This window comes from Maniola jurtina, chromosome 11, assembly GCF_905333055.1.
Source record: "Maniola jurtina chromosome 11, ilManJurt1.1, whole genome shotgun sequence".
Lineage (NCBI taxonomy): Eukaryota > Metazoa > Arthropoda > Insecta > Lepidoptera > Nymphalidae > Maniola > Maniola jurtina.
This window is the reverse complement of record NC_060039.1, coordinates 2,527,139-2,546,965: the sequence shown is the minus strand read 5'-3', so window position 1 is coordinate 2,546,965 and position 19,827 is coordinate 2,527,139. Positions and strand designations below refer to the sequence as shown.

The window sequence follows — 19,827 nt, the reverse complement described above, 5'->3', positions numbered from 1 at the left end:
GAATTGATATTTTAGCTACCATGCATAGACTTCATTATCGAATTCCAAGTCTCAACTCTTCAATCCTGATGCTGCATGGTACTGAACTCCTAAACCGTGAAAATTAGAGGACATTTTCAGAAAAGAACATAGTAAGAAAAAGCATTCTGAGAAAATATTACAAAAAGGACATAATGAGAAAGGGCGTTTTGAGAAAAGGCCTTGTGCGGTTAGGCGGTTCGACTTCGATGCCGGGCAAGCATTTCTAACTTTTCGGAGTTAAGTCTATTTTAAGCAGTTAAAATATCTACTTATAAGTAATGGTGAAGGAAAACATTGTGAGGAAACCTGCATACCTAAGAATGCTCCACAATGTTCTCAAAGGTACCTATGTGGAGTCTGCCAAACCGCATTAGGCCAGCGCAGTGGACTGTGGCCCAAACCCTTCTCATTCTGGGTGGAAACCCATTCTCAGTAGTGGGCTGGCGATGGGTTGATCATGACGATGATCAGTACCTCAAATGCAGCCTTCTTGTTGAAGTTAAAACTAGGCCATACTACACGAGACAAGTGTATGTCTAGTCTACATATACTTCTATACTAATATTATAAAGAGGTAAAGTTTGTAAGTTTGTTTGTACGAAGTAATCTGTGGATCTACTGAACCGATTTTGAAAATTCTTTCATCACCCATAGAAAACTACATTGTTCCTGAGTGACAAAAAATTTTGAGAGCTCTATGAAAATTGTACCTAATAAGCTACCAGTGCGAGACTAGGGCGGGTCGCCAGTAAGAAATATCTTGAAGAAGTTCTTGTTATATAAAGGAGCCTTTAGAAGGATTATGAAGTTTAATAGGGCTGCGTCCCGTCTCCTTAAGATGTTCAGCCAACCGAGATCGTGTATTTTTCATCTTAATGACTTTGTGATCGAACATCCAATCTTTTGTTAGAGTTTTCAATGAAGGTTTTTCTATTGAATACGTACAAACATTTTAGTGATTGGGAGTTGCTATAAATTATGAGCTGTATGAAGTTATTATTTTACATTGAAGATTTTATTACTTTCTTTGCAATCATCAGTACCTAAACCCGATGTTCAAACATTGTAGATACTTAAAAATGGTCTAGAATAAAGATAACTAGGTAGATTAAGTCTATTTTTTTTTATTCTCTATAGGTAAGCGCTTGACCACAATCACACCTGATGGAAAGTGATGATGTGGTCTAAGATGGGATGAGAAGGTGCCTATTCACTCTTTTTTTAAAGATACCCGGATTGTAATTGGTAGGAAACACAGATCGCGGAAGAGTATTCCAAACTATTCGATATTTCGAATTCTATGGATTCGTCCGCGTGGATAGGTATATCTACTTACCTACCTATGTTTTTAAAAATCCCGTGGATTTTAGTGTAGTGTTGAGTGGGTGCCTGTAAAGGTGACTACTGAATTATATCACTCTCAATGCTAATAGAATGACCAGCTAGATGCCCTCCATCCTAGCTTCACTCGATGCAGTATAAGTTAAGTAGGTATAAAGTAAAGTATTAGTTTAGTATAAGTTATTATAAGTAGTTTAGCATTTGTGTGTTAGGGCTTAAGGAGGGCTTAGGAGGAGGATAAAAACTCTTCAGAATTTTTATTGCTGTCAATGACATCCTATTGAACCATGAACGGATAATAACTACTCTTAATTTATAACTCTAACCTTCAGTACACAGTCTGCGCCATCACAAAAACAATTAGTATTCATTTTTGTCATACAAATAGGCACTTATAATTTATATCGTGATTTGTACTTGCTAATCGTATGCAAGTGTGTCATGTGTGTTGAATCCTTTGGCACCTCGGCAGCCATGACACTCCATTTAGAGTGGCCTCAAATAGTGGCCATAGTTGGACGACATAATAGAGGCACGTTTGGGCCATTTGAATATTGCCCCGTTATTGTCGTCTAAGTGTCGCTTATTGTCGGGAATTTATCCTTTTGGCTTCTGTTTGGAAACGAAGTTAGTCCTGTGTCGAATTGAACAAATCGCATCTTTAGATCAAAACTGTTTCAACTCAAACTCCTTGCCTTTTGATATAATCGTAATTTCAGATTCCTGAACCGATTATGGTACGTTAAAACTGTAGTAACTACGTATATTTTATGGAATATTCAAGGCATAAAAATTCCTTCTTAATATTGTATTCATTAAAAAAACTGTTTTTCTTGTGATGTGTTTTTTTGAGTCGAAACAGTTTTGACGTACAAGGGTGTGAAATTTTCCTTTCCTTCCATAGCCTTCAACCGCGCGTAAAGACCTACACAATTTTTTATTGAAATGATCTTACCTTTTTTTAGGTAATGTCTGGTTTTGTCAAATTCACAAGCGTCATTGACCATATCTACTGAACCAGAAGGTAAAGGCTTTGCAACACAGTCGACATACATTTAACATCACACATGTCCACAACTCGAAGTGCGTTTTCTTGTCGGTCGTTAGACTGACCACGGACATAGCTCACTAACTTAACCACGATCAAAGATGCCAATCAATCAAATCAGTTATGTCGTACCGTGAGAGCCATATCATGTCGTATTACGGTGACAGATGACCTTCGACGTGTCTCAGTTTGTTGTGTTTAAGCACTTTAAACAGCCGAAGATAATATCATCTAAAGAGATATTAGACAGAGCTGCCGTTTGAAACATTTAAAAGGAAATAGAATGTGTCGTGGCAGCGCCTTTAGAAGGTTGTAAACCCAAAATTATATATTTATCTATTAGAAGTTTTCCCAACACGTTTCTCTGTTTGGAAAGAGAGAGGCAAATGCCGCTCCACCAACAAGATGGTCTGCCTTGTGGTGTGCCAGTTCATCAACTCCAAAATGGCCACCGACAGAAAGAAATGGAAACAGCCGGACCACGATATTCAGCAATGAAGGAACGACTGCAGAGAAAGAAATTACAAGTTTTTCTGAATCATCCGTTTCGTTTCTCGAGATCATGGATCAGCTTAGCTTATCGAGCCTTCGACTAGAGCCTTCTAAACAGAATATTTTAAATTATCGGACACAGAAAAATTGTATAAGACTTTGTATTCGTTTAGTAAATATTTTTTCATTTTCATTTTTTCATCTCTGTCTAAATGCTTTCCCTATTCTTGTATTATTATTCAATTATCATAAACCTTGAGCGTAGGCTGTCTACGGGGCAGTCGAGGTTCACGTAATTAGTTAAACGAGCGATGCCTTTTCAGCCTGATGGCGCATTTAAGGCATTTAAAATTTTAAAACGGTATTTGTTTTAAGTACACAATTACAACTTACGACGTTTAAATTGGCTCAAAGTGATAAGTTGAGGCCTTTTAGCTCCCTTTTAGCGTTCTAATTAGTATTTTGTTTGTTTCTTATCTGTTTTTACCTATTTCGGCAGTTCTTGCTTTATATTAAAGGAAGAATTTCCAAAACGGGAAAATAACAAATTTAATTTGGATCATATAAAATGGCTCATCTTTTGCATGGAAATTTTCGGTATCATTCAATCTACGGGGGCATGGATTTGTAAAATTAGTACTTTAAACTTTAAATTTATCTTAAAGTATTATCACACTAATATTATAAAGGCGAAAGTTTGCATGCGTGTGTGTTTGTTATTCCTTCACGCAAAAAGGACGGATTTGGCCGTTTAGAATGGTGATAGATTACACCTTGGATTAGCACAAAGGCTACTTTTTATCTCGTAAAAATCCACGGTTCCCACGGGAAACGTATTTTTAAACATATTATATCAAACGTGGATGAATACGCGGAATGATCTAGTTTAAGATAATTTTAGTGTTATCGTAACGTTTACAATGACATACAAACGGACGAACGAACAGACTTACTGGACGAAACTATAAGGGTACAAACCTGTTATACCTGAAAAGTAAACTGTACTAAAAATAACACCTCCTTTTCAAACATCCACAGTTCGCGGTCGAAAAAGCCTGAATAAAATAGGGCAGAGCATTAGTGAATTTCGTAGCTCTCCCAAACAAAACCTGTTGTTACACGAGACCGCAGCATCCTACGAGATGATTTCACATCCTGCCCGCGTCGTTCCAGAATATTAAACATTCATTCAGGAGATGCAAAAGCCGTACAATTTGCAAATGGTTTACGCTCATTGTCCATGCCTGGAATCACAGACTATGCCAGAAATAAACAACTAAATATATTCTACCAATATTATAAATGCGAAAGTGTGTGTCTGTCTGCAACAAAAACTGTCAATACATCTTTGTTCCTCAGTTAAAAAATATTTGTCTATTGAAAAATCGGCCCTTAGATGTATAAATCAGTTAAAATAAATTAAAACAACATAATAGACGTACAATTTCTACGGCTCGATTATTTCAACTGTGTCAATCTAACACGGGCGCACATTCTATTCCAGCCAATGAGCGTAGCATTTCCTTTGAGGATCCATTGTTTCGTATGGATGAGTTTTCTGAGTAGGTTTGGAGGTCGCAGAATTAAATCCTTTTTGCACAGACTTGAGGAAAAGTATAGAGGAAACCGAAATGCCCGAGAAATATTCCTACCTTATGGACTAAGGCCAAACCATCGTTATTATATAAAAGCTGAACGTTTCTCTGCGTATTGTCCCCTTCACAGGGAAGAATGATCAAACATTGCCAAGACTCTTACAAAAAAAAATATCCTTTGTACTTTGACTTTGACGTAATGGTTTTTGTTATCTCCACTTGACAATATCACTCAAAACTTATAACAACTATCAAGCTTTTTCGTCATTTAAAATTTAAATAATCTTTTACATTGTAACAGGATTTTCACATTTACGTTTTACAAAAATATCCTCAAGTCGAATCGATAGCCGAATGGTTAAGGCGTCGTCGGTTTCCTCTTTGGGACTAACCTCCCAAATAGGAAGCTTATGCCTCAACCATTAGATTTTATTACCACTGTTCCATTAATTCTAGGCACGCACCTCTATCTTTTCAGAGTTATGTGTGTTTTAAACAATTATACATATATCACGAGCTTTAATGGTGAAAGAAAATATCATGAGAAAACCTACATGCCTGACAGTTCTTCATTTAGTTCTCAAGAAGGTGCGTGAAATCTGCCAATCTGCATTTGGTCAGCGTGGTACCCTATCCTTCTCATTCTGAGGAGAGGCCCGTGCTTAGTAGTGGGCCAGTGATCGGTTGATGTGAATGATGTCGGCTCGTCTCACTGTATGTTTTTAACCATTATTTTTATGGCTTCACATTTCTGAACAAGGTTTTTCGCGACGTCTCCGTCTATAATTTTCCTTATGCCTGTGCCTTTTTGTTGCAAAGGTCTAGGTACTCGTCCAATCGTAATCGGCATGTCTGGTATGTCCAACGAGGGGCATGTTCCCGCGCCGCTTGATGTGGGTTACCCTTTTTTACGAGATTGAAATCCACGCTCGACCTCGTCCTCTGTCGGATTTCGACTCGTTTCCTTGAAACATTTTAATGCTAATCTAATCCCTTTTGTACTGCGATTTTATTTACATTTGAATAAATTGTTAAATGAACTTTGCGAAAGCCATTCTTCAGTGTAGATCCGTAAGCGTAGTCGTCCTTCCTAAGTACTAAAAACAAAATCCATAATATCCATGCTGCCATACTAATATTATCTAATAATACGGGAATGTGTCTATGTGTTTGTTCATCTATCTCTATGTCTGTTAACTGATCTTCTTGAGGGCAGAGATAGCTTGCTTCTGGAAGCTTTTCGTCCGGAAAATCAAGGATTTAGCCATAGGATTTTTATAAAAGATTCCGAATAATTGAGAACCTCCTCCTTTTTTCGATGTCGGTTAGAAATAGATTTTGTTTCAACGTCACTACAATCAGGCTTCTTTTAGATAAGCACGAAAATAGATACAAGTATTAAAATTGACAAGATTCTTAAGAAAATGCCGAGATCAAAGAACATTCCAACACCAATGTTCATGCTTTATACGTCTCACACAATACGCTCCTGCAAATATAATGCAAATATAACACGAGACACCGGAGTTCTTGGTACTGTGCGCTACCCGGTATCGTTGCATATAAATCTTGGACCTTTAAATACCAATGTGTCGGCTCAACCCACCTGGAGGCTAAATCGCATATTCGAATTGATCACTTGATCAGTACCGGAGTATCAGTACGCCCAGCAGGATTAGATAGAGAGCCCGCGAGGTCCAGGCCTTTATTTTATAAAACCTGAAAGTTGCTCTGCCTATTGTCCCAAACACAAGGAGGAACGATCCACGACTATGAAGTTTGTATCATGCAGGTCGTTTTAGCAGATCACAGGTGTAAAAATCTTATCCCAAAATATAAAGAGTATTTTTTGATAGTTTCTTCGGAATACTATTAGAAATCTCGTTACGCATTCTGAGACACTTAGTATCATAGCAACCCCCTGCAAGCCGCCCTTAAAATTTAATATGTCTTGGGTATCTTGCAGGGGGTTGCGACGGTCAGCTGTTGCGTTGAAGTCGGTCCCATTCTACATGTATTGGACGATTGCGAGTTAGTCTACGTCTTTGACGGATTCAACTCTGGGAAGAGTTTGATCGTTTCACATTGTCGTGGATTTGATTTATTCAAGTGTTACAATATCAGACGGCTTTTGATGATCCGAGACAAATTGTTTCAGGAAGTTTCCAAACTTATTGAAATGCATGTAACTTAGTAAGTTACTGAGGCTTTTCTTTTTTTTCGTGAGGAAAGCCCATCATGGATACCACCAGCCACGAGGGATCACAATGGTTATGTCGGACTCCTACCGACTAACCTCACAAAGTTCCATTTACCAGCAGATAGAAAAGAGCTGATAACTTTCAAACGGCTGAACCGATTTTCTCTGATCTTGGCACGAAATAGCTTGGATAAGAACACTATCGATCAAGCTACCTTTCAAACAAAAAAAAAACTAAATTAAAATCGGTTCCTTCGTTTAGGAGCTTCAATGCCACAGGCAGATACACAGATACACACGTCAAACTTATAACACCCCTCATTTTGGGTCGGAGGTTAAAAAAAATATTAAGTTAAACGGGTTTATTGTAAAGAAAGATATATGAAGAATCTAGATTCTAGATTGATCGAGAGGCATTAATCGGACTAAAATAAAATCATGCTCAGAATATCTCGTAAAATATTTTTTTATTCACGACGTCACACGTGACGTTCGCTGCGCGGTGCACAGTGGCCGGGTGCGCGCTGTGTAAACTCCTTCAATTTCTTATTTCTCTCCTTATATTAAGCAATAAATCCCGTGCAACATGTGTCCCGCGTGTAAAACACGTCATTCCTCATACTGCGATGGTAGCTAGCGGTTATATACCGCAAGCTGCGATATTACTACTGAAATGGAGACGTTTAAAAGTTTTGAGGTGGGAAAGCACTGAATTCCAACGCTGTTTTCATCATAGCCATTTTTAGTACCTACTAAAAAAATTGCATAAAAAAACAGTCATAGCGTTTCTGGGATTCTGGAACATTCCTTGGAATGCAAGCTGACTTTGTACCCATCATTTCCTAAAAATCCTGAAAAAAGAAAGACAGATAGGTAGGTAGGCAGGCACACTTTCGCATTCATAATAATATTATTAGTATCAATATAGATTATTACAAAAAATTGTACACGTTTTTAAATTCCCACGAACTTCAAATAGTTAATTTGGCACTCTGAACCTCGCGCAGAGCAATGTTTTACGCGTGAAATTCTATATTTGGATTTAAATCCCAAGGGGGCGAAAGCGGGAGTAAATTGAAAAGGTACGTAGGAATGTAACGCGTGTGCTACGAGTGCTACGATAACTGCAAAATATTTCACGTCGACGACGATTCGTCGTCGACAAGAAATAGAAACAACAACATTGCTAAGTAACTTATCGACAGATTACGGATAGATTGATTTTAATTTTGGCCGTTAGAGAGACAATGAAGAGCACTCTTAAGAGATTACATAGTAAGTGTAAGAATAAAATCACACTAATATTATAAAGGCGAAAGTTTGTATGTGTGTGTGTGTGTGTGTGTGTGTGTGTGTGTGTGTGTGTGTGTGTATGTTTGTTACTCCTTCACGCAAAAACTACTGGACGGATTAGGCTGAAATTTGGAATGGAGATAGATAATATCTAGGATTAGCACATAGGCTACTTTTTATCCCGGAAAATCAAAGAGTTCCCACGGGATTTCAAAAAACCTAAATCCACGCGGACGAAGTCGCGGGCATCATCTAGTGTGGTATAAAACTTGCGTAGGTACCCTTGTTCAACATACCGAAAATGTCGATAGCAGCAATACGATTGAACTAACAACGAATTGTAGTACCGAAAAGGATTTAATTCTATGACCTCAAAACCGTAACCAAAAAAGTTTGTTCGTATGCACAGCGGATTTCGAAAGCTTTGTACGCTTGGTACGTTTCAATGAATGTTTAAATTTAGGAGCAAAATGCCTAGAATGTTCGCGTTTTGTTTGAGATAAGACTACAATATTCACGTAAACCCCTGCTTATTCGCATTGTTGAATCACTTGGTACATCACTAAAAAATAAAATCGTACCTCCAGCGAGGTACTTATCTCAAAAACTTATAAGGATTTTAACTAATAAAACTAATTCATCAGGAAAGTTTTGTATCCAAAGACAAAGCTTTTATGATGACATTGTTGATTGTCAATCTTAACTCAAAACTCAAAGCATTTATTCAAAATGGGTACCATTCTACACTATTTTGATTGTCAACTATTGAATCTGTAAGATAATGATGTATTGGTGATAAAAATTAATCAGGGTTCCAAATTGGTTCCAAACGCACTCTAGTCTGAGAAGAAGCCCACAACAAACTCATTCCCAAGCTTTTTTATCATTTAAATAACGCTTTACATTGTGGTAAGATTTTTCAATAAGTTACGTTTCATGTAAACTTTAAACTTGTCAAGAGACATTTATTATTTCATCTGGGATTATAACTTAAACTAGAAGCAGGCATTCTGAGATTAATCAAAGCGCTATAAACATACTGTAGATCTTTGTAATCACTTCTTTTTAATAACCGACTTCCAAAAAGGAGGTAGTTCTCAATTCAGCCCTTTTTTTTAAAAAAAAAAGAACCTTTGCAGAGTGTAGGTACCTGTTGTTTTTAGGTAGGCACTATGTCGATAAATCTTTTTCGAAGTTAAATGGTATTGGATACAGCAACCCAGATTTCATGGCAGTGTGCCAGGGTAAACATTTGGCGCAGATAGATTTTTGATAGCTGGTGTAGGACCAATGATTTTAGCAACCTCTAGTACCTACCTACTAAAAACTTTTAGTTTCTACGAGTAAATATAAAGACTTCAAATTTTTTTCCCGCAATCGAATTTGAAAATACTTTATATTCACCATCATCATCATCGTCAACCGATAGAGGTCCATGGTTGGGCATAGATCTTGTAGTGACTTCCACACGCTACGGTCTTCGCCGCCCGCCGCCGCCTGAATCCAGCGGCTTCCTGCGACTTGTTTGACGTCGTCTATCCACTTAGTGGGGTGTCTTGTAACACTGTGTTTCCCATTCTTGCACCTTGCTTGCTCTAAATAAAGATTTTTCATTTTTATTTTTTTTTGCATCTTGGAGTTGGCACCCCAACATCTATCGGTTTTTCGTACTATTGCTTCACAACCATGCTTTGTTATTGCATTGCTATTGTTTAGCTTGGCCAGTTACTCTGATTTTCTTACGGATCGTCTCTTCTCTGTTTTGATTGCGTAAACAATTTAACTACAATAAAATTACGTAAACTTTGAGTTCCAACTCCTCAATCCTGATGCTGCAAAATAATGTCCGTGTACTTAAACGATGAGGACATGGACAGAGGATCTGTTGATATTGACATGGGTTTAAAAGCTGTTCAACTTATTTTAGTGTCATACATTTAATTGGACGAGTAACCTGCGAGATGCCGTAACCCTTTATTGTTCAATTCAAGCAACAGGTAACACAAACAAAAGTTGCCTAAGCATTGAATACAAATAGGGGCATGCGGGGACCTTAAGGATCGAGCACCATAGAATATTCAAAGGAAATTTTCCGAACACGTTGAGCTTTTAACCCAGTAACTGTGTACTTAACACAAATAACGTTTTAAAATGTTAATGCCTTAAGTGCGCCGTCAGACTTGGATGGCGACGTTCGTTAAACAATTTACATAACCCTCGACTGGCCCGTGATATACGACTGAGGTCGTTAGGATCATCTGGAGGCGGTAGTTACATAACAATCAAGCCTTTGTTTATTTGTATAATTACAACAAACACAATCTTGTCTTTCGAGTACAAAAACTTCAGGGTGTGTTTATGAAACTGTCCGCAAGTTTTACACGGAATTTAATTTAGGCATCAAATACTGAATACAGTGCTGAAATTACTACTACTATATTATATATATGTATATTATAGCTATGTAGGTAATTATTATTATACTACCTTAACATAATCCAATGCCAATAACCATTTGCCTTAACTTGTAGTTTTAGTGATTTAGTATTTATCAAACCCACATTGTATGGTGTGCAAAACTCGGGCCAATGCCCCACCTACGACGCGGCATTGACATTGAGTGGCCTATTTACGGAACGTTCGTTGACCTCTAGAGTCAGTCAGATGTTTTATTTGCAATAATATTGTAAACTTTTAAAAATTACAGGATTTTATTATTAACTAGCTGAACCGCGACTTCGTCCGCGTGGATGTAGGTTTTTTAAAATTCCCGTGGGAACTCTTTGATTTTCCGGGATAAAAAGTAGCCTATGTACTAATCCAGGGTATAATCTATCTCCAGTCTAAATTTCAGCCCAATCCGTCCAGTAGTTTTTGCGTGAAGGAGTAACAAACACACACACACACACACACACACACACACACACACACACACACACACACACACACACACACACACACACACACACACACACACACACACACACACACACACACACACACACACACACACACACACACACACACACACACACACACATACACACACACATACAAACTTTCCCCTTTATAATATTAGTGTAATTTTGTCGTGTTTTTTTGTGATATCTTAATTAATTCTATTTCCATTGTCCACAGAACGCAAGCTTTTCGTCGGAATGCTTAATAAGAAGCTATCAGAGAACGACGTGCGCGCGCTGTTCGCCGGGCACGGTGCTATCGAGGAGTGCACCGTGCTACGGGACGCGCAGGGACAGAGCAAAGGGTGCGCTTTCGTCACCTTCGTGTCCAAGCAAGCTGCCATTGCTGCCATCAAGGTGATTTATCATACTAATATTATAAATGCGAAAGTTGTTGTGTATGTGTGTATGTTTCCACGCAAAAACTACTGGACGGATTTGGCTGAATTTTGTATGGAGTTAGATTATATCTTGCATTAACACGTAGACTACTTATTATTCCGGAAAATCAATGAGTTCCCATGGGATTTAAAAAAAAAAACTAAATCCACGCAGATGAAGTCGAGGGTGTCATCTAGTATCATAATAACGATAAGACTATTATTCTTGTGGTATAATGAGAACGGTAAGAGGCTATCGAATAACGCTCCATGCGGGGGTGCAGCAGGGGCGCCTTCGTCACCTTCGAGTCCACGCAGGCGGCCAATGCTGCTATCAACATCCCTCATCAGTCATCATACAATAACGTTAAGATAAACAATGTTAGCATGGTACAATGGGTGTGGTAAGAAGCCATCGAAGAGTGCACCATGCTACGGGATGCGTAGCGGCCGAGCACAGAGTGTGCTTTCCTCATCTTCGTATCCAAGCAAGCGGATATCGCTGTCATCAAGGTAACTCATACAATAACGACAAGATTGATATCAGAATAGTACAATCAGCCACAAAGGTAGGTTTGCACCGTCCATAACTGCTTGAACTGGCGAGTGCAAACTAGGGTATAGTAGACACCGTCGAAGACCGTGCAAGAGCGTTTTTACCACCCTTGTGTCCAAGCAGGGGCAGCCATAGCTACTGTTAAGGTAACTCTAACAAGAACGACAGACTGATGTTAGGTAGTGTGGTAAGTGGCCGAGTTATTGAAACTTGGGGAAAAAAAATTTTTTATTTAAAGTACCGCCCTGTTGATTTTATTTAACGACTATTTGGATAGTGGTAAATCACTCGGAATCAGTGTTAGTTAAGTCTCAGTAGACTTTCTAGTTTCTAGCCAACCAATTTCAATATTTTTTGTTAATATGACTATTTTCTCCAAACCTTCCAGACGTTGCACCACAGTCAAACGATGGAAGGATGCTCAGCGCCTCTAGTAGTCAAGTTCGCCGATACGCAGAAAGAGAAGGAGCAGAAGAAACTCCAAGCGATGCAGGCGAGCCTTTGGGGGCTGAACACACCGGTCGCGCCGACAGCGTATCTCGCGTCCGAAGCAGCGCTGTCGCCGGCGACGCAGTTGCAACTGCTGCAGCAATTGCATTCTGTCAACTTGCAACAGCATCTGTTGCAGGGCCAAGGATCTACGTTGCTTCAAGGTAAATAGCATAAAGAAGTTTCTTATTCAATTAACCTCTTACACAATCTTCTACAATAAGAATCTCTTTCCTTTTTCACCAGTCATTATTTTTGAGCACACCCACTACGCATCTCTCCACCTTCCTAAGGTTGGCTGGCAGATAAGTTTCATAAGCCTTAAGTCCGTCTTTTGTATAATTCTTTGGTTTTGCAATTAGGTAAATTAATTAAACAAGTGTAAATTAAAAATTTATAACACCCCCGACAAGTGAAGGTTACAGTAACTAGAAAAGAGCTGAAACTTTCAAACGGCTGAACCGATTTTCTTGTCTGAATCGATTAAAACTAAATTAAAATCGGTTCATTAGTTAGGAGCTACGAAGCCACAGACAGATACACAGATACACACGCCAAACTTATAACACCCCTCTTTTTGGTTCGGGGGTAAAAATAAATTAATGCAAATCTCTATGCCAGTAATCAATTTTTTATTGCTTAGCTATTTTACGACCCATTTAAAAAATTGCATCCTTAGAATAACAACCCAAATTGCATCATATTGTGTAAGATTTAATGAGACATTTATTACTTCTAAATGACACTTTAACCCAATGGCGTCATAATAGGTATGCCTCGCCAATCTCGTGTTCATTAGTGCTGTTTACTTGAGTAACATTGGCCTTAGGATTTTCCGTATAACTCTGTACTAAAGTATTTGCTATTGCATTTAGCCTTCTTAATTAAAAAGCAATATTGAGATATAGTTTTACATCAATTCCTTTTTTTTTCTTCTTTCTTTGATTGATGATTCTTTCATTACTCTTTAGAACTAGTTGGTCAACTTAGTAATTTTCTTGCCCTTCTTTTGCCTTGACATGGTTCCGTAAGTCCTTTCTGTTAAGATCTCCCCCAATAATAAACATCCTCAACATGTTAATTGGTTGAACGAGTTTCCTTCGACTGGTGGGCTGCTATTGAAATGCCACTAGCATATACTGTAGGTAAAATTACAAAAGTAAAAAGAAGGAAACAAGAAACAGACAATTTCGAACAATACTCCCCAATTTCGGATACTGGAAAACAATTGGAGCAATTTACGCACGCAGTGTAATTGGAAACAGTTACGATTAGGACTAATTATGCATTCAGTTAGAGGCAAGTCGTTTAATTATCCCCCATTTAAGTGCCATTGTTTCTTTTGCCTTCCGAAAAAGTTTTTTGGTTTGGTACAGAAACGCTAAACTACTGATTTAAGTTAAAATCCGTGATTAAAGTTAGAAGTCTGCCTTGTAGCTAAATTCTTTAACTTAAAATAATTATGTTCAATTTATAATATACTGATAGGCAGATTGTTGCGACCATTACGACAGTATTTTTTGTTCGCATTGAAATTCTTTGAGAATATAAATAATCACGGTTTTGTTTTCTAAAAAATCCTGTTTTCTTTTATTCATAAAATATAGTTTGGGTTTTTATTTTGACCATGCTAGATTTTAGCCTTATTAATTAATTAATCGATGTTGTAACAGTATGAGATCTTTAAAAGGATATTTAAAAGGATCGTAAAAACGCATCGATTCGTTTGTCGCGCCAATTTGTCTGTATTTATTATTTTTTGTTCTCTTTAAATTCTTTTATCGGGATAATTTTATTTATATTTAATTTAAATTGTGTTAATCATTCTACGGAAGCTCGACTTTAGTTTGACCTGACTTGACGTTATTTTTATTTATTTTTAAGTTTTAGTTTTTTTATTTGGGTTATTTTATCTTAGGTATTTAGCAGGTTTCGGAATTTGGTATCAGTGCTTACTATTACCACAGAATAATATAATAGATTACTAGCTTAGCTAGTATTTTCTATGTCCTGAAATAACTTAGAGTTACATAATAATATAACTTTGTTTACCACCTTCCAACTTTTTCTTTTTGGTTAGTCCTTTTATTAATTTCAAAATATTAATTTCAATTGCACAGGACTTACTTACCTATGTTTAATATCTATTACCTACCTGTCAAACCCATCCCAACTTTATTCTGTTTCGTTCTTCCTAACAAAATTTTAGGGTTCCGTACCGGAAGAGTGTCAACGGGTCCCGTTGGCACTCCTTCTTTTATTTATTACTGAGCCTCCGCTGTCCGTCCGTCTATCTGTCTGCTAGCGGACTGTGTCAACCTATCTCATAACCGTACTATGAGACTTGATTTTTTTTCCCCAGAGTGTAAGTATATTATTATTGCCGCTGTAACAAAAAATAATAAAAATTTCAAAATGGCTGCCATGTAAATTTAAAAAAAGTGCATACTCTTGTACGAAGGTACGGAACCCTGCCAGTGCGAGTCACACTTGATCGGTTTTTTTTTTTCTTTTAATTTAGATTATTTCGCCTTAGGTGTTAACTATCAGGATATCGGTTTCAATGGCTCAGGGCTGACCGGGAGCGGGATTGGAGGGGGGGCGGCGGACCAGCTCGGGGGGCTGTTGGCGCCGGTGAGCGTGCAGAACTTGGCAGCTTTGGCAGCCATGACGCAGCCTGTGGTGACGCAGGCCACAGCAATCGCACCCGCTTCTGCGCCGCAACCCGCTGCACCGCAACTATGTAAGTATTTATACTGATACATGATATCTTCAACAGGTATTCTTATCGTAGGATATCTGCCTCTCCCAAAATGAGATAAAATCTCCAAGCGTAACCTTAAGTTAGATTCTAGGATAGGATAGGATTCTAGGCGTGCAAAGGGGTCTTAATAGATATTATGCAAAATGGAAAATGTTTATGCCTAATAGTTTCCTGAATTTGAGAAAGTAGAAATAGTTCGTGTAAAATACACACTGCTAGTGCGTCGACGTTCATCATTGATTTTTTTCTTATTAGAACTTGGCTGGACACACTAGCCGTGGTATTGATACTGCTACAATATAATATAACGTCTTTAATTCGTATTACTAATTTCGCATCATAGGATATCTGGCTCTCCTAGAATGAGAAATATTGAGTGAGATGATAATCTCATAGTTTCTTCAAACAATTTTATCGGTTGGTAAATCGACAGAAATGCAAGAATTTTTGCCGGAATGTCTGTCTTCATTGGGAGAGGTGGTATAACTATTTTAGAATTGTCTAAACGCTGAAAACATTAATAGAAGACTTGCAATAAGAATTATTGTGTCACGTTTTCTATTGGACTAAAATTTAGATTTAGATTTATACTATCTAAATAACTTAGATTAAGTAACTTTGGTATTAACTTAAAAATCACTCCCGAAAATCCTGCTGTTCATAATATTTGTAATAGAACAACATAAAAATTTTTTTTTTTTTTTTTAAGTCTTAACATAAAAATATTAGTAACAAATAAGCTTGGGAACGTGCCAAATACTGCAGTATAGACTCCTTATTAAGAATAAGTGGATACACATATAAATGTTGAGCACTCACACAAATAAGAGGCTCAATAAATTTTTAATTTTCCTAATGGCCGACCCAATGAAATCCTAGAACTTCCCACTGAAATTCGCTAATACAATTTTCAAAATGCCAACTCCTAATTGACGTTTTTACTTTGTCCTCGACCGTACCTCCCCTAAATTCGTCCGAGAGACAATTAAGGCCCTATAAATTCCGGCCTAATTGCCTTACCTGTCCAAATCTTAATTGGAATGTTGCCACATAAGATGGCCGTGAAAAAGCCGTAATGATCTTTTTTGTCCTCAAACTTTCCTCTTTCAGATTGGGCTTTTATACGTTGAGAGTTAAAAAAACCGTTTATTAACGATGAACCTTTTTCACACTTCAGGTCTTCTCGGGAAGACTAACATCACAGGTAAAGGCATATTCATAGAGAGTTTATGTTATGGAATGACTTACATATCCTTGTTGGTATCGCTGATTGTTGCAATAAATTGTGAGATAGACTTGTCTTTATCTTCTCTTTCAAGTTGAATTCTTTTCTTTTTACTTAAGCTCAGGACAGACAAAACGCGGCGACGTAGCACGGAAAATGGTTGCTGTGAAAGCGTATACCATTTCTACATATTACATACCTGCAAAGAACTGTTTAATATGAAGTACAGTACCTACCCGACAGGAAAGACATCTTCTTAGAGAGTTTGTTAGAGAGTTATATCTGTCGTTGAGACTGACTAAGCGTCACAAAATCTCTTTCTAAAGTTGGATGCTTCTTTTGATGAAGAAATATTTTTGCTGGGTGCTATATCTTACATAGAGCGCGAACAGAATATTGGCCCATACGTGATCGCTCACGCGGTCACGCATCGCTATCAAACCGCGTTACGTCTGTCCAAGCCTTAAATATCTGCAAAATTGGTGTCATTGCACCATATTTTGGATTGAAGACTTGTCTATTTTTTCATTTATTGCATAAATCGAGGACTGGCTTGGTTTTATTTTCGTGCATTTTAATCTTGCATTGAATTGCTTTGCGTTACGTTACAATAGGCTTTTTCAGTTCTAAAATTTGGCAAAAAACGCCATTTTATTTTTCGGACCGTAGATAACTTTTTTATAACGACGTAAACAGGCACAGATAGTGGGTTTTGTGCCAATATTGTTTCAACAGGTCTCGCTTGTTTTTGTATTTATTCTATTTGTGTATTCAACTATGGTTACGTATCAGTTTTGGTGGAAACGAATACTTTTTTACTGATTTCATTACAATGTGTGTGTGATATAAATATTTAAAAGATAATCAGAAATTAAATTATACGACGAAATGCGAGGCAGAAAAGAGAGGCAGTGCCCCGTCCTTTAATTTGGCTCGTCTTGGCGGAGGCACAACCGTGTCCCCTGATTATGTCCACCACGTTACCTCGTATGATTGATACGTAACCATAATGAACCTGAGCTGTTACAGCTATGTCATGAATGTCGTTGATCAAACATTATTTTTGTCATTAAACATTAAGTTTTACATTTCTGTTCTGACCTTTCCCTGTAAATAATATCTTAACATTTGTTTATTGAGCATTACAGTCGCAATCATTTAAGAAGTTATCACCGCATTTGTACATTTTATCCACAGAATTCATAATATTCATAGAAATGGTAAAAATGTGGCATCAGTCATCATAATCAGATGTATAATGTGCATAACGGATACAAATTGGATGTTGCTTTGGATTTTAGATTATGATAGGTACTTGATATGAGTAATTCTCGCGTCGGTTCCTCAGCTTTGAGGACCGTGGCTCCCTCTAGATACGATAGATCATTTCTTTACGATATTCGCCATACCTCCCTGTTAGACGCCGTACTGAAGCCATTGCAGAAGGGTATGTCGACCGCTTCTCTTATCTGGTTGGACCAAAATGTCTAGGGCTACGTCCCCCGATCTCTTTCCTCCAAGCTTGACGAAGTTTTTATTATTATTAATCATATCATAGAATTTACAATGGCATTATTTTTTGTTATTGAGTGCCACAAAAACCACAGTTGGTTTTCCTGTGCTTACGGTTTATTTGCAGCAATGCGTATCCCAAGAAAGCCTACTACCCATTGATCAATGAAAAGGAGTCACCAATGTAGAAAGGGAGGTAGTAAAACACACACATACGCTGCTCACTAATTAATAGTCGCACAAACCTAGCTACTATTTCTATTATTTTATATAGAATTCTGTGTTTTAATGTACAAAATAAAAGTATTGACTTCTTTATTTCTAAAGATGATAATCGCTAAATACATCTTTCGAGTACATTTAAATGTAAATCTACAATATTTATTGGAGAAATATGCAGTGATATAAATAATTGCGACACAAATGAGTTTTTCCTTAAGTATACCTACTGATTAACAATTTTAATCGTTTTGGCATGAGATTGTTTAAAATATTGTTTATATGTAGGTAGTTGTATTTGTTGAGTCGTTTGTAAATGTGGTAAAAGTACCTACTATGTACATTTATAATTTTATACGTTTTTGTGACAGTACCTATACTAACACTTAGATTATTCAGGTCCAAAATCGCTATGGCATTCAAATCGTAACTCACTGACTTGGTCGATACAAATCAAATCTTTAAGATGCAAACAAACACATTATTCTCTTGTGACTTGTGTTATGTTGTGAAACTTGAGGTTCGATCAAAAACGATCTAACTTAGGTACTTACCTACTACTTGGATCATTGTACTTATGTCACAGTTCACGATATTAGGAAATTGTAATAAAACTTCGAGGCTTCAGACACTGGCAGGCGTCAAATCAGGCGGCATGGGAGTGCCCCAGCCAAGACGAGCCAAACTAATAGGTATTGTCACCTAACATTTGACGCTAGGAAGCCTATGAAACGACTAAGTATCTTTGATTCCACGTCACCCATAGCCTAATATTTTATATTATATATTACGGAGTCGATTTAGGATCAAAACCGAGTTTTACTTCTAGTTCACTCTGTTAATATATAGGTAAAGGATTGTCCTCAAATGTGGTTTGTATCACGTGTGAACTAACTAAACCGTTTCAACTGTGTGTTACTTGAATAAGTAGGTATATTTAAATAGTCGGGATTTTCCTTGTTGATGAAAAGTTCGATCTAATGACGCAGTACAAACGCACGTAGCAACGAGAATCGAATAATTTCAATTTTAACCACAATCAGGTATACTTAACTACATAAAATCGATTCTTGAATCTAAAGAAGATGTCGTTAAAAAACCGCACACTAAAATCCCAATTTAGGTTTACTAACAAGTACCTATTACATAATATTATTCAATTCTACTTTATTTCCCGCGATATTATCCGCATTTATATAAAGTGACAAACGTACTTACAGTACCTGAGTAGGCAATGTATAAAATGTATGAAATCATGATTTGAAAACAATAAAAGTCATGAAAGACTAAACCATTCATATACATAAGGACATAATTATAAACAATGTTTGTGTAATCAGGGTCTACGGCTGAGCCGCTGGGTTCGGGGTACGCGGCGCAGTTCGGCACGGCATACGCGGCGGCGCCGCTGGGCTCCGTGCTCGGCTCGGCAGCCGCTGCGGCGGCGGGGAAGCAAGTTGAAGGTAACGTAACAATGTTCCAGTAATCGTTGTCTACGGCTGAGCCGCTCAGACTCGGCACCAGACATATAGCTACCTTAAACCTCAATATAAAACTCACAGGATGTATCTACGGCAAAATAATAATCTTGTAGAAATATAACGCATAAGCCCATGACTCGATCAAAGCTAGACGTTTTAAGTCTAATAAATAATTTATGACACTTCAATCGGCCCATTGGTTTTCGCTCTGTATATAAGTAGTAGGTAGGTAGTAAGTTCTACGCACAAGA

At 37.5% G+C, this 19,827-nt stretch overlaps 1 protein-coding gene across 10 annotated transcripts in view; it reads left to right on the top strand.

The window, feature by feature from the left end:
- The window catches only part of LOC123869709 (CUGBP Elav-like family member 1), a 474,478-nt gene that overhangs the window by 448,545 nt on the left and 6,106 nt on the right, over positions 1-19,827 (top strand). For 5 of the 10 annotated variants that reach the window (XM_045912710.1, XM_045912704.1, XM_045912701.1 and 2 more), the window contains 5 exons: positions 11,129-11,307; positions 12,275-12,539; positions 14,897-15,118; positions 16,317-16,343; positions 19,436-19,558. In XM_045912710.1, coding sequence (XP_045768666.1) covers positions 11,129-11,307; positions 12,275-12,539; positions 14,897-15,118; positions 16,317-16,343; positions 19,436-19,558 — 816 coding nt within the window. The remainder of the gene's footprint in view (positions 1-11,128; positions 11,308-12,274; positions 12,540-14,896; positions 15,119-16,316; positions 16,344-19,435; positions 19,559-19,827) is intronic. The other 5 variants (XM_045912702.1, XM_045912706.1, XM_045912705.1 and 2 more) reach the window with 3 other exon arrangements.